Here is a 14,900-nt window from a genome sequence, read left to right on the forward strand (position 1 = left end):
TAAGCAAATCTGGAGTTAAAGAACAAAAGTTTCATTGAGTTTCGTTGTTATCATTCATTTACCCCAGGAAGACTGAAAAAAAAAATTAGTAACAAAACATATACCTAGCTTTGTTTTTGTTAAGATGAACTACAGCTGTAGGCAAAGAGTTTTGATTTCCCTTTGCATCCCTTTTTTAATCTTTAGCATTTATTTGAATTTTCCTAAAAGTATATCTTCACCTCTGAACAATACATTACTTGGAGAGTTGTAAAGGGTTTTGAATGAGTTTTCCTACTTTGAATCCAGCCTCAAGCAAAGGTCTTGGAGACTGATAACGCTGAACACTAGCAACAGGTAGAAAGATGCAGTTCAGTTCTGCTTGCATCCTGTGTGCTTAGCTTTGGGGATGTTTTTCAAGTGTCATTTCAAGTCTCTAAGGATAGGTGAGCAGATCTTCTCAGGTGGACCAACAGGTAGAGTTTGCACTATGTCTTCTAAAGCAAAGGTGAAAGAAGAAAGTGATCTTGAAGATTTCTTTCCCTCTTTTCTATTGCTGTGATCTAGTTAAAAGTACACAATACCATTCACAGCACAGAAGTATTCCAGAGCACTTTTTGCCAGGTTAGGAGACCTTGCAAATAGGTCTTTGAATAGACTTTGTACAAAACCTAAATATAAGTTATTTAGGGACCTTTGGGATAACACATGGTGCTATTAATAAAAGGAGGCAGGAAGGAGGCAGGTTTCACGTTATACACACAAATGGATCTGTCTTGAAGTACAGTCATTACATTCTGCACATTATTTCGTCATCATGGCAGTTGTCAGCCTGACCAGGACTAAAATGTTTTAAATGCAAAATCTCTTTGCTGTGTAGCTAGAATACCATCAGGATGCCCAATCAATTTAGCAAATAAAAAGTGGGGTGGGCGTTGGCCTATCGCTTCTAACATTTGTCAAAACATCACATGCAGATCTTCTTTACTGTTGATTCCAAGTGATCTTTTACACTGGTCAAAAAGACAAAGTTCAGATCATCTTCTAACAGAAAGTTTGTTTTGGATTTAGTGGTTCAAAGGGCATTCTTAGGGCTAATGAGTATGTTATTTGCCTCTTTTTTTTTTTTTAAAAAAAAAAAAACAACTGAAAAATCCCTGAATGATTTTTACAGGTACTATATACTTTTTAGTATGTATAAAGCACAGTGCTTTGTGGTGCTGCTCAGATAACACTCCTTCAGTAAGAACATAACTTACACTAATATATAAGGAACACAGACTTGACACCCAAACTTTCCAGAAATATTGCACCCAACAGTGGGGCAAGAAGATAAATAAAAGAATAAAACTTGGATAAAGGCACAAGACTGAGTTTCCTGAAAACATTACCTTGTTTTCATAAATACTGTGATCCCACTGAATGATAAAAACCTATATGATTAAATTGAATAATTAAGCTATATAAATAATTACCATGTAATGTAGGGTGGGGAGAGAGAAATCAAAATGTGCGATGATTCTTTATATGCCTGAGGACTGCTCAGTGAGACGGGTTGGAACAGGATAGAAAGGTTAAAACAATGAACATCTCAACTTGACAGATCTGTGGGAGATTTGCCCTCTAATAAAAAGATTACACAAGAGCTCTGGGGGATGATTCATACTTCCACTGGCATACAGGCGAGCCCTCTGCCTTAAAGGCGATACCTCTTCCAACTGATCTGAAATGTTAGTCTCTTGGATGGCGCCGGCTGAAATTGGAGCCAGCAACCTTTCACCAAATGCCACAGTTCAGCCTCTGAGCAGGGCAGTGGGTGGTACGGCAAGGGAGGCTGAAGGTGGGTGCTGTGACAAACCAACCCTCCCACCGTATGTTGACGCGGAGGGCAAGCTCTGGAAAGGGAGCGGCAGAAGGAGATTACGGAATAGTTATCCCCGTTGGCAGCTGCGCAGGTATGCTGTTCAAATGTGGGCTTACATATTACAGATAGAAATAGAAACTCAGCTCACAATGTGAAAAATGCAAACTATAAAATGTCAGCCTACAGGTGAAACCAAAACACTAGAAACTGACCTAGCAAACATGGACAGTATTGCCTTTCCTTCTATAACCTTTACCTGCTGACACTATGTTGTCTTAAAAATAGATATATGCAGCCCAGGGATTCCTGAAGAGGTTGAGGGCAGAATACAGCTGAAGAATTACTATAACTAGACAAAAATGGCTGCTGTGGATACTGTCCGTCAAGTTCTGCCAACAGACTAGTGAGGCACTAGAGTCTAAATTGAAATACGGAAACCCAGAAAAATAATGTAAAGGCTTCCGACTATCCTCTGCTTCGTGTGTTAAATAAAAAAATGTGCCCAACTACGGCTCTGGGGATAGGTGAAATAAAAAACTTAAGGATCTAAAAAAGTTGTGCATGACAACAATCATTCGCTTTCCTCTCAGAGTGGACTCCAGAACTTCAGAGAGGTTTGGAGCCCTTCTCAGTGTGCTGCCTGCTGTAGCTTGGAGCCCTTTAAATTGCTATGGGGTATGTGCCAGAGACAGCAAGTAAGGAAATGCTTGGTGTAAGAATATAAATTCCTGTGGGAAGTGTTTCAGTGTGTGAGGTCAGCATAGCCAGCATGCCGTTTGTGGAGTGCCTGATTTTGCAGGTGTATATCAGGCAAAGCATGTTAGCCATGATCTGGTCATTCCCAGAGCAGAGTCTGGCCTACAGAGGAGCTTGATCCTGTACAGGGCCAGATTTAGGTTCTCACAGTGTGAAAAGCAAGCACATAAGCAGAACGAGAGCTCAGTGATTTCCAGGACTGTCCCAGTCCTTTAAAGGCTCAGGTCTCTGAAAGCCCTCTCTTCACTAGGAAAGCTTCAACAGAAACAGCATTTTCAGCAGAAACTAGGCCATTCAGTCTCTGCTGGAAATGCCTTGTCCCCTATCACTTCAGATAACAGGTGCATATATATACCCATCTAAGGTTTGCCTTTAAGCCTCCAAAACGCAACCCATGTCAGAAAAAAGGCCCCCAGGTTTTTTCTGTGTGTGAGCCCTCACAGGGCATGCCTTTGCAGCATGGCCTCTAGGTTCCCCCACACTCTTTTCTTCTTGTTTTACAAGAAGAACCAAGCTCTAACAGGCTGTCTGCACTGATGTGTGCAAGATCCTCACACAGGCAGGTTTATAGCTTGTTGCACCCACAGACAGGGACTGCCAGCCCACAGCTTGAGTGAATGTTCAGTGGCAGTCCACCCAACAGCGACATCCATGTATCCCTTAGTTTGAGTTTGGCAAAGGTAAGCGGGCAGTGAGAAATGTCAAAGATATGCATGTTTAGACTGATTCTAAAAGCTTATGAGCCATGGCCATAGAGTGTACCCAGACAGGTGGACAGCCCATCTAGCTCCCAAGCTCCCAAGCAGTAGCATCATGTTCCCAGCAGCATGCTCTGAAGCAGCATATTAAATGTCGGTATGCTTTGTGGGGATCTTCACAACTTACTTCTGCTTGGGCAGCAGAATTCTTTTCCACTGTAACGCACACTCCCAAAATAACACAAAGAACACCTAATGGGGGTTGCTAGCAACACACAGGTTCATCTTTTCATTAAGCAAGCAACTAAATCTCTGGCAAGTATGGCTAGCTCATCACAGCAGAACGGTACCAAGATGTCTACACATGCTCTTTATCCAATTCAAAATCCATCTCCAAAATGTCATTTTCCATCCCTGTGTAACTGGATCTGATAGAGTGCCAACTGGCAATATTATCAGTATGTGTCAGAATTAACATACACTAACGTACATGTTTCATGAATGTTAATTCTTGGTCAGAAGTGAGTAGCTTCTGGGGCCTAGAGACAATGTGTGAAGGTGTCCACATGAGCATTTATATTTATTGCCAGAGAACTAGAGACAGGTCTAGGAAAGGTCACTCACTGTAAGAGGTTGCTGAGTCTTACCCCCAAGATTTTAGAAGAGGACAGGGTCAGATATTCTGGTGATAGTCTGTAGCTTATCTAAGGAAGTTGAGTCTTACCCTAGTTATTGAATGCAATACAGTATTTCCTTGTAGTGCAGTGGCTTTTGTGTAATCATAAATAATAAATGAAAAAGCAAACATATTTTCCTCTTGTTTTTACTTTTAATGCAATCTTTTAATGCCTTTCATTGCACAATGCAATTGTGCAAGATTTCACTTTTAAAAATTCTTATGAAAATATGGTTCATTTGCTCTCTTGCTACAGAGGTCAGACAGTTCAGTCTTGCAGTACTGCAGTGTGTTCTTTGGTTGAGCTGTAAGGCATTTCTTCCCATCTGCACAGTGACTGCAGCAAGCTTTCTCTACTTAGCTGAATGCTTCTTGACTATCTCAAGGTACTCCTTCACATCATCAGGAGATCCCAAGACAATAGGCACTCTCTGGTGGATATCCTCAGGCACTATATCTAGAACTGCTTGATGCCCCGTTGTTGCTATTCCCCCAGCCTTCTCAATAACAAAAGCCATAGGATTGCATTCATAGAGCAGTCTCAGCTAGAAGACAAAAATCAAAATGGCAATGGTCAGTCCAGGCAATGCTGAGAATCATGAAAACTAACTATATTTGGTGTCTTGACTCAAGAATGAAATTCTGCAATTTTTTTCTGTTAAACAAAACACAGTCATTACTGTATTTGCCCAGTTTGAGTGCTTTCTCCATAGTTCATGTTTGCATTGTGCCCTTTGCACAGAGATAAAGCTCGTATGTAAGACACAACCTTCAACAAGGCAGCAGACCACATAGGCCTGTGTGAAAAGAACAGAAAAACACTGTCTCTGAGTGTGCCATTAGGTTTCTCTAATGAATAACCACACCTTATCTGCAACCTGAAGCAACAATTTACGGACAATTACAAAACAGATGAAAGGTCTTTGCTGAATAAACAATGCCCTTGTCAAACTGTAAGTGTGTGATCTTCCCTGACTGACTGTAGTCCTGGCAGAGGCAGCCAGGCATAGCTCCTCCAGACCAGGCAGTGCTACCAGATGTGCAGATGGTTTTCTTTTTGGTACAGCTTCTTGTACCATTTAGGCTTTGTACATACTAGCTTCTAATAGGAATTTCATGGTAATATGGGTTCATTTGCTTTGTAAGGTTTCGCTTCGTTGGGGCCAGCACGGTTTGGGCTGAGACGGTGCAGAGAAGCCTGTTTGAACAGCGCATGCCCTGGTAGTTTCCGTAATCTGAATGTGTTTGCAGATAAACAGACATTAGTATAGCTGAAACAGGTTAGCAGCAGCCCTAAAGCAGGTGTCTGACAACAGGTTACTGTCACTCGTGACAGTGTGCAAGGGGTGGCCCTATCCACACACCAGAATGCAAGCTACCAAGTTATAAAACACATGTTCTGCAATAAAATACCGATCTGTGACAGTGAAATACCTGCGTAATGCACCATTTTCTATAGTTGGCTTATTCAAGTTTACCTTTCCTTTAGGACTTTTGGAGTTAGCAGGATACAAAAAGATTCCTCCATACACCAGTGTGCGATGCACATCAGCCACCATAGATCCTATGTACCTCCCACCGTATGGTGAACTGCCATCCTACAGAAAGACATTGAAATGAACGTAACTTTCAAGCACACTAGGTGAATATTCCCCTACTACCCTGCCCCTTAGTGGTCCTAACATCTAACTCCTCCAAATTGTGATACATTGACAATATTCAAAATCGTTTTGGAGAAAATTTCAGTTTTCTAATTGGCAACATCTAAGGAAAAAGACAGACAGAAAATTTCAGGATAGATAAGTGCCAGTGCCAACAACAAAAAATGCATCTCAGCTCTCCATCAGTGCTCTAATCCTTGAAAAATACTGCATTTCTAGTAGCAAAAAGATCAAGTGCTAGGAACTGACATGCAAGTTTTTTCTTTTGTAGCAGAAAAAAATATCAAGGAAGAAAAGAAGTGCTATTCCTTACTTCTATCTGTTTATGCCAGCTCCTATGACTTTTTTTTGGTACGAAAAAGTAAGTAGTTAACTACTGATATTATTTCCTTATTATATTCTAGAGAGTACATTTTAATATCTAAATAAACAACACCTTAAGCCTGACAAGATGCTAGATGAAAACATCAGTCCTTGTTCAAAGAACAGGAAGTCGAGAAGGGACACAAACATGTAACAATAGCGAAAGTTTACGCTTCACTGTCCATGTGATCGCTCCAGTGACGACAAGCATAAGGCATGAGAATGGAATTTTACAGGCACTCCTTAGAGCTTCAGGCCTCCTAACACCAGGAAACTGCAGGACCACAAAGTGGACTCTGAAACTACACCAGCTTTCCAAGTAAGAGGCCCCCTCAGGTTCCAGCTTGTGTTACCCACTGAGCGATGACCTACTGCCATCCCAACTCGGCTCCTCGTCTACTCCGGTGCTGCAGTGAGGAAGCAGCAATCTAACATATATGTAGATTAAATTTCTTCATCACCAGATGAGACTTCCTCTCTACTACCTAATGCCCAGTTTTGCTTCCAGCACCATTATGTAGGCCCTCAGCCAGGAAGGAAGATTTAGGAAAAAAAAAAAAAAAGAAAAAAGACAAAAGAAAGAGAAAGAAAACCCATAAAAGAGGTGCAGTGCAGTACTGAAGGACGGTGACATCTCTGGTCACTTCAGCTGCTGCTCTAATTAACAGGAAGATACATTTTAAATAGATAGGAAAACAAGCTCTGAACAGTGCATGAGATAGTGATTGATCATAAAGTTGGAAATTATGAGTGTTGCATGTCATCAGAAAGTTCTTCTGAAATGGGATCTTTTACCTCAGGGAATTTCTTCTTTTTGAGATACTCTGTGACTGCAGGATCGAAGTATTTAGCATAGCCTTCATTAAGACTGTAGATATTTCCCTTCTTTTTGATCTTTACATCCCTATCCACCAAAATGAATTCTCCAATTGCCTAACAACAAGAAAGAAAAACAATTTGTTAATGTTAATTGCTCATTTATGTACAAACCAATGCAAAAAAAACCCCAATCATACACACAATTAAGGAAAAATTTACTACAGCTGCCACTTTCTTTAATAATTCTGTACCTATGAAAACAATGATATTTGAAGTCTGGATGTGAAGTGTTTTGTTTATCCATAAAGTACAGACAGAGCATGAATCCTGAGGTCATGCAAGCTTCTTCATACTACAAATCCCAGCTCTCTATCACTTTTCTATGTCACAAATGCTGTTACCTGTAAATGTATTTAGGTCTCCACTCTTTTGCCAGACTTACAATAAAAGTACAGCTCTGAGGAGTTTGGAAACGGAGAATGTCTGCTGAAGCAATGCATAAACACCTTCAAATAGCTGTAGATAGTAATAAATTCCAGTTTGTCTTAGCTTGGGCTAACTGGAAACCTGGAGTCTAGAGAGTTAATCTCTGTAACTAAGGACTGGTCTGTTTAGTTTTTGCTAAAGTACATTTCCAAGTTAGTGCTAAAAATAAACAAAGTAACATGCATGCATGCTCAAAGTTAAATGTGCTATCTGAGCGTAGACAAAAATGCATGCAGCTACTTAGGCTGTTACTTAACAGGGAGCACCAAGTTTTATTTTCTGATGCTTGACCCCTGCAGGTTCTAAAAATTTAATACTGGCAGGTGGCACAGCCTGATTAACTGACCAAAAAACAGGTCACTACAGCAAACTAGTGTTTGCTGTGGTTAGTGTGACTTTTATTTTGGAACTCATACAGTCAATGCACGCTAGAATATCAGACGCACCCACACACCTCACTTACTCTTTTACACATCATGGTGGGATCTGAAAACACAGAAGAAGGTTAAATATTTCTGCTTCTCTGGTTTACTAAGGTCCTAGCATTAAGGACAAGACCAACAAGTCTTAAAGGGCATTCTACATTGCAGAGAACAGCTCATTTTAAATATCACATGATTTGGCACATGCTCCATATTTGTCTCACTGACTCAGCTATCTTCCCATTGTTGAATCACATACAGCACTGCTACAGCAGGCAGGCAGAATGCAAAAATCTCTTGAAATTATTGCTGATGGGTTATTAAATGTATTTCATTCTCTATGTTAGTCTGAAAATTGCTCCTCTTTTTGATTTTTTTGAGGGGGCAAACAGTTCTTACAGATAGTACCTTGTTATCTCTAATAAAGAAACAGAAGACATTCTCACCGGATCCAGCATGAAACAGTTGACACCTCCAGCAGAAGTGGCCAGTACCAGCATTGTGGCACTCCCATAGAGAGCATAACCAGCTGCCACAAGATTACGCCCAGGCTGTAAAGCGTCTTTTCCAGAAGGTTCATCAGGGGACATCTAGGAAAAAAGGAACATAGTCAACTTTACTTCATTTCTGTAGCTGGTACATAACTGGACTCTCTGGGATAGGGACGGTCTCCTACTCCATGCATGAGATGGCACAAATGCTTCCATGATCCACAACTGAGATTCCTACTGGATGAACTAATACAAATTATATGGAGGAGATAAACACATGGATCTAGAAATGAGCTTGTATAAGCCTGGTTGGAATGCAGGAAGCAGGAAAGGACTAAGAGGATAATATAGAGCTGTGTACCTTGTGGCAGGTGATGATGAACACAGCTCAGAGGAAAACTCAGAGGCACAGTTAAAAAGCAAGCAATGAAATATGACTCATGGAGTTCACAGCTCATCAAAGTTCTTGGGATTTTTTTTTGTTTTCCTTTGCTTCACACAAAAATGAAGTTGAAAATAGTTACTTTGGGATGTATGACAACATACAAAAATTGATCAAAATGGACAGTTGCGTGTGTTTTATCTGACTTACTTTTTCCCTCATCTTGTGACATCTAAGTCCGGTATTTCAAGCTCCTTCAGGCAAAGTTTCTGCCTTTCAGACTGAATGAGACACTTCAAAAGCAGGTGCCATTTCTCAGGTCCGGTTTGTGTTTGATGCCTGTCCTCAGGCTAACAGGACTATTAGTACACAGAATACGAAAACCTGAAAGCACATTCCCCAACTAGATGACAACCACGTGGTATTTTGTCTCAATACAAATATTCATGAAGTCTAAGACCTGATTTGTTAGGGTGATTGCTTTAGCTGCCTACTTAAATATCAGCCAAGCTTCCACGTACATACAGGCACCTCATCTTCTAAGACAGTAATGCAAATCCCTCAGAAATATTTTCCACAAGTGTCTGTGAAATAGCAGATAGAACTTAAAGCTGGGTCTGAAAGTCTGTTTCACAAACAAGTTTAATTAGATTTTATTAAGTCTTCACATGCAACTATATTTCATCTAAAGGTGCACAATAATAGTTTTTTCTGTCCTACATTAAAGAATTTTACCTTTCTATAGATGGCAAAGATGGTCCCAATGGAAACAAGACAGTCAATGTTCGATGAGCCATCTAGAGGGTCTATGCAGACTATGTATTTACCCTAGAAAATACAAAAGAGGGAACAACTAGATTAGTGACATTAGTTAGCCACTTCCCCAAATAAAAATACTTCAGTAGGTAGATTTTCTCAGAGACTTTCAAAGCAATACAAACTAAAAGGCGTTTATAGACTATGAAGGAACTGAAATCCTTGGCCCAGATTTTATTCTTGATTACAACTGTGTGATTTGTGCCACAGCAGAAGCTGAGAAATCTCTAAGGTAAGTAATAGATGATGAGATGGAAACAGTGAAGTTTTCCTACACAATTTTTAATATATATTAAAAAAAAAGAGAATACTTTTTAATTATTAGTTTAGCTTCATCTATTTAATTAATGCCGATCCATTTTGATAGACATCCTGTAATATCTACCATTTAGACTACACTTTCTTGTCTCTGACAAAAAGTCCTTCTTAATTATAAGGAAAAAGACAAATGAAGAACAACGTTTTTCATGTACAGCTAAAATTAGTGAGATTAAAAAGGCCTTTAATACCTAACATTCATAAACTATATATTTCACTTTACTGCATGTTCCACTTTAAACTCCTTAATGAAACTCGGCGCTCTGAATGTACAGATACTCAGAAATTACCTCAGCCAGTCTGTGGTTTTATCCTGGTTTTTGCCAGGTTTCCTTCCCCAAAAAAAGAATGGTCCCTGGCTATTGCTGTATTAAGGATTCCTGTAGGTACAGGAAAAGTACAGGGAAAACAGTTGAATCAACTGTACCTTTAAAATAGTTTGTTTTCCTCTTATTTTATCCACAATCATTTTAATAACCATGTGTTACAACACTGTTTATTCACTTTTCATTTGTTTTCACCTTGCATGCCGGAAAATTATTTGTCCAGCAATGCTCTACTTGGCACTTAGGAATTCTGAGTAGGAATTCTGATAAAAACACCATACTAGCTCACATTTAGTTTAGAAAAGCATTAACACTGAGTCTCCCTAAGTGATCTCTGAGGATCTGAAATCTAAAGCAATCTTTGTTCACCTAATGCCTATAAAATAAATTTTGAAGATTTCTCAACAAGGAGAGAGAGAACAGCTTTGACAAAGCAAATGTTCCTATACTTTCTAAATTATATTTTAGTTGCTTGTTTTCACTCAATTTTTACTCAGATTTTTACATTATCTCACCAAAATACTAGGTTGGAAAAGGAACTATCACGCAACAAGTGCATGCGGACTTGTGAATATAAATAATGATAAATAAGTAAAAAATAGTTTTGTTTTATTGTTACTAAGTCTTTCACAGGCTTCAAGGAAAATTTGCTTGAATTAAAGAACCTGAGATTTGACCTGCAAAGAACAGCTCCTCAGTGTCCTACTAACAAAGCTACTTTACAAAAGGACTTGACTGATCCAGAGATCGGATGGGATAAACAAGAAATAAGTTTCCTCCACAATTAGGAAAACATGGGAAAAAAAGAAGGTGGAGAGGAACAACAGAGAAAAAAAAATAAAACCAATGACCATCAGTTCTGACAGCGGAAATAACAGAAAGGACAAATGTTCACTGACACTCTCTCCACCCACCTCCCCCCTTAATTTGTCAATATAGAAAAGCAGATGTTTTCTGAAATTTTTAGCTCAGTTTCAGTTTCTCAGATATGAAGAAATACACCTGTAAAGGCTGATTTGAAATCAAGCACGGAGAATCTTTGAAGCTACTAACCCTTTTTTCAGTTTCCACTATCACAGCATCTTTGTTTTCTTCTGACACGATAACACATGTACTGAAGGATGACTTGAGCATGTTAATCACCAGGTCATTGGAAAGGATGTCCAGCTTCTTCACTTGATCTCCTGTCACATTGGTAGACCCAGCAATTCCATAGCTAGAGCAATGGCAAGAAAGAGCATTTTGTGATAATGGGGCACTAAGTCTTCCAAAGCGCCCTGTTTCTGGCAACCTTATATTTGTAAAATGTCTTGTAAAACAGACAGCATTTTTGGATGCTGTCTCAGTTCTCTAAGCCCATTTTTTATGTACTGTGCAGCGGATTCTGGCTGAGACCTGCTAACAATAGCTGTGGTGGCAGATGTAGAAGACACTGAACGTGGGGAATACAAAACGAGGAATCACCTTTCAGTAGTTATCGAATTATACGCAAACATAGCCAGAGGAGGCTGTGAAGGCGGAATTACAATAATTGTGTTATTAAATGAGCTCTTAAGACCTAAGTACTGTCCCTGAATCCTAGCCTCTGTTATTACAGCTGCATACCCTAAAAGCTACGACTTCATTAGAAAACTTTTACTTAAAAAGTAACAATAAATCTGATGACACTAGTTACGTTATAAGTTCCTGTGTAATTTGCTCCTGGGTAGCAACACAGTGTAGAAATTGCGGTAGAAATATTTTGCTCACAGATAAATCAACATTTTTGTAGTTCAGCGTTTTCAGTTTTCATTTCAAGTAGTAAACATTTCCTTGGGAATAAAACTGAGAAATACAAATACAAAACACAAACAAAGCCCTGCCAGCTAATCAGAATCAAACCGCCTGGCATCAGGAAGTGCCAGGAGACCTTGTGATAGGTGATTTCGAAAGCATGCGAAACAGAGAGAGGGGAAGCTTAGCTCTTGAAAGAGGAAAACAATAGCTAGCTCTGCACACACTCACATGACTTGTACGTACTTCAGCTAGGATTCATTGATTAGGCTGAATACTGGTATTTCAGATTTTCATAATAACACTGAACACACTACTTTGAATGTACTGCATTTCTTCAGTTTAATGCATGTGACAAAGAAAAAGACCTGGCATAATTCTCTGTCTTTCTCTCTCTCTCTCACTGCTACAGTAGCTTGAACATTTTTCTGCAAGTGTGAAAGTGCTTTTAGAAAACAGTGCACTCTGAACACCATGTTTGCAAGCGGAGGCACAAGTCCTCATCCTCAGGGCAAAAACTCCACTCGCCTTGGCCAGCAGCTACAGCTCTCACATCTTGTCTTTTCAGGAGTCCCGGGAGGCGATGGCAGGGTGCCCTGCCCGGAGCTTGCAGCTGGGAAGGGACTGTGGCTTCCCCAGCTGTTCTGCACCTTGGCTGCTGGGCAGCACTGAGCTTACAGCTGAGCCTGGGGACGATGCAAAGAAATGGGCCCTGGCGATCCCTGCTTCTTCACACCCCCTGATAGCCAAGCAACGTTCCACCACCGGTTATAAAACTTGGTCCCACAGCAGGAGATGTACTGCTGGAGGAGGCTTACAAGTCTCCTGGCTTGTGAGCCAGGCTAGCTACCTCAGCGCTGATGGAGAGTCAAATCCACTGCAGGGGATCGTACGGCAGTGGGCAGCCGCTGACAGACACGCATGTAGGTCCCAGGAATGGGACCTTAGACTGTTACAAATTAGGTCACAGATGGGAAACCCTGCTTTTTACTGACAGACACAGGAGGCACGTGAAAGGACTAGCACAGAGTGATTAAAAAGCTATCAGTTACAGAAAGTCCAAAGTCAAGACAGAGGAAAATAGTTCAAATATACATGAAGTGGAGGATTTTTATTCTCTGTTGGAGTTGCTTACTTCTATTTTATTAACTTCAGTCACCAAATTTTTCAGCTTTCTGACACATTTGGTAGTAAATATTACTCTATTGCCAGAGGCCTTTTGCTTGTTATGTTTTCCACTACATGGTTTATAGAGGCAAATTCATTTTCTGTCTACTACATTTTCCATTAAGTAATGAAGCAGCCCATGTCTAAAGCCCTGACAAGCATGCAATTTGGCTTGTTAACAATATATAAAATACTTAGGGTGATTAGTTACCCACAACCAGTTTTAGTTATTTAACATTTCAAGAGATCTAATTTTCTTCTGATGCATCTCCAGAGAAACTCCCCTCTGACTGGCTGACTACAGACACTACTGCTCCTAAACAATGCTCTTTCTAAAAGCCTCAGACATCTGAAGCTCCACAGAGAAACTCAAGTTTCTATGATTCAATATGAAAAAACCCCACTGCATTTGTTTAAACACCTCATAGCATAAAATGATGCTTTGATATTAAGTCCCTGACTACAATGAAAATATTCAGCCATATTTTGACAGGCTTTGTCTTTCAGTCTGTTCAATTGGTCTTCTGGTTCAAAGCACCCACACCGGATGAGGATTTGCATGAAGGCCTATCAGCAGCAGACATCTGTCAAAGACTGCATGCCTTGTATTATTAAAAAGTTACAGGATCCATTTCACTTGAGAAAATCAAAGAGTTTGAGAAACAAAAGGAGCTACATACAGCTCTGTGCAATGGGGTGAGTGGATGCAACATCCCTCACATGCCTTTCTGGTGACAATTTCCCCATATCCATCCCCACCACCCCGGAGGTGGCGGGATCCCCTGGACCCACAGGGATGTGGGGCAGGGCGGGATGCTACCAGCGCTCCCCAATCCCTGACATCCTGCGACTCACAGGTTGGCGATGCCAGCTTTACGGACAGCGGTGGAGATGGCTTTGATGGCCGTGCAGAGGGAGTTGAGGAGCTGCGTGAACTCCCCAGTGCCTTTCGCCCGCCTGCCTTCCTCCATCACGAAGCGGGTCATGGTGATGACATTGGTGTCGAAGGCGGAGCGGTCCGTCATGGTGGCGGCGACAGGAGAGTGGAGCCACAAGCCCTCGCCGCTGCCACTACCACCGGTGTAGGCGTGGCGTGGGCGTGACCAAAGGGGGCGTGACCGAGGGGCCTGACCAGAGGTGTGGTCAGGGGGGTGGAGGGTGGTGACGAGAGCCCGGGGCAGGGGGTAGCCCCCACAATCCCTCCAGGATGGAGGAAAGCGAGGGTGGAGATGAGGATAAGGAAAGCAAACCCTGCAAGCTTTTTTTTTTTTTTTTTTTTTTCACTAAACTGTGTCTCATTCCCCTGCATTTAGGGAGTAGGGGCAAGCAATGCTTGAGGCATCAGGCACACGAACGGCACAGAAAGTGAATCGAGACACGCAATGCTCGCACTTCAGTGCTCACACTCTTGGAAGCATGCCCAAAAATTTAGAAGTCCGCTTTGTTTCACTGCTTGATTGCAAAACTCCTGAACCTGGCGTGTGGGTTATGGTGAAATGCACACAACCTACAGAGCAAGGTTAGTATCTCCTGCTTCACAGGAACGCTCTTATCCTGACCCAGCGGTACAGGAAAAACACACATTTAGTAACCAGTTCTATCAAGCATTAACTTAGCTTCTGTTTAAAGAGATCATGCTAACCTCACGTGCATCTAACACCATAAAATGGCACAAAAGTTGCAGAGAAACTACCACTGGACCCAAAGAGATTTTTGTAACAAATTCTCCAAACCTGTTCAACAGAAAGATGTAGCTCAAGTCTGACTCCAAAAGCTAGAAATTAATGCACCTCATACAAATGTCACTGTAAAACACACCCAGGAATGCAGACCCTCCTGAGTCTCATTGCTTTTGACTCCAGACTTCCTGACTGTACAGCAAAATTAAGCAATATATTTTCCT

General features: G+C 41.0%; 1 protein-coding gene across 1 annotated transcript; it reads right to left on the reverse strand.

Annotated features, from left to right (window-relative positions):
- Positions 1-4,106: 4,106 nt before the first annotated feature.
- On the reverse strand, positions 4,107-14,062 carry LOC104481368 (fructose-1,6-bisphosphatase 1). Its single transcript, XM_010122541.2, has 7 exons — positions 13,853-14,062; positions 11,111-11,273; positions 9,333-9,425; positions 8,171-8,314; positions 6,793-6,930; positions 5,452-5,571; positions 4,107-4,518 (listed from the first exon to the last, which is right to left on the reverse strand). The coding sequence occupies exons 1-7, from the start codon at positions 14,020-14,022 to the stop codon at positions 4,327-4,329; spliced, it is 1,020 nt and encodes a 339-aa protein (XP_010120843.1). The 5' UTR covers positions 14,023-14,062; the 3' UTR covers positions 4,107-4,326.
- Positions 14,063-14,900: the final 838 nt, after the last annotated feature.

The sequence above is a fragment of the Chlamydotis macqueenii genome, chromosome Z (genome assembly GCF_036417535.1).
Source record: "Chlamydotis macqueenii isolate bChlMac1 chromosome Z, bChlMac1.mat, whole genome shotgun sequence".
Taxonomy (NCBI): Eukaryota; Metazoa; Chordata; class Aves; order Otidiformes; family Otididae; genus Chlamydotis; species Chlamydotis macqueenii.

What these genes read in the sequence shown, in the direction of transcription:
- LOC104481368 (XM_010122541.2), bottom strand. Translation starts at nt 14,022, where the DNA reads ATGACGGACCGCTCCGCCTTCGACACCAATGTCATCACCATGACCCGC. An exon ending in TAGTGGAAACTGAAAAAAGG is followed by an intron (nt 9,426 to 11,110) that starts GTTAGTAGCTTC and finishes TGTATTTTCTAG; the next exon opens with GGTAAATACATAGTCTGCAT. An exon ending in TCTTTGCCATCTATAGAAAG is followed by an intron (nt 8,315 to 9,332) that starts GTAAAATTCTTT and finishes CTTTTTTCCTAG; the next exon opens with ATGTCCCCTGATGAACCTTC.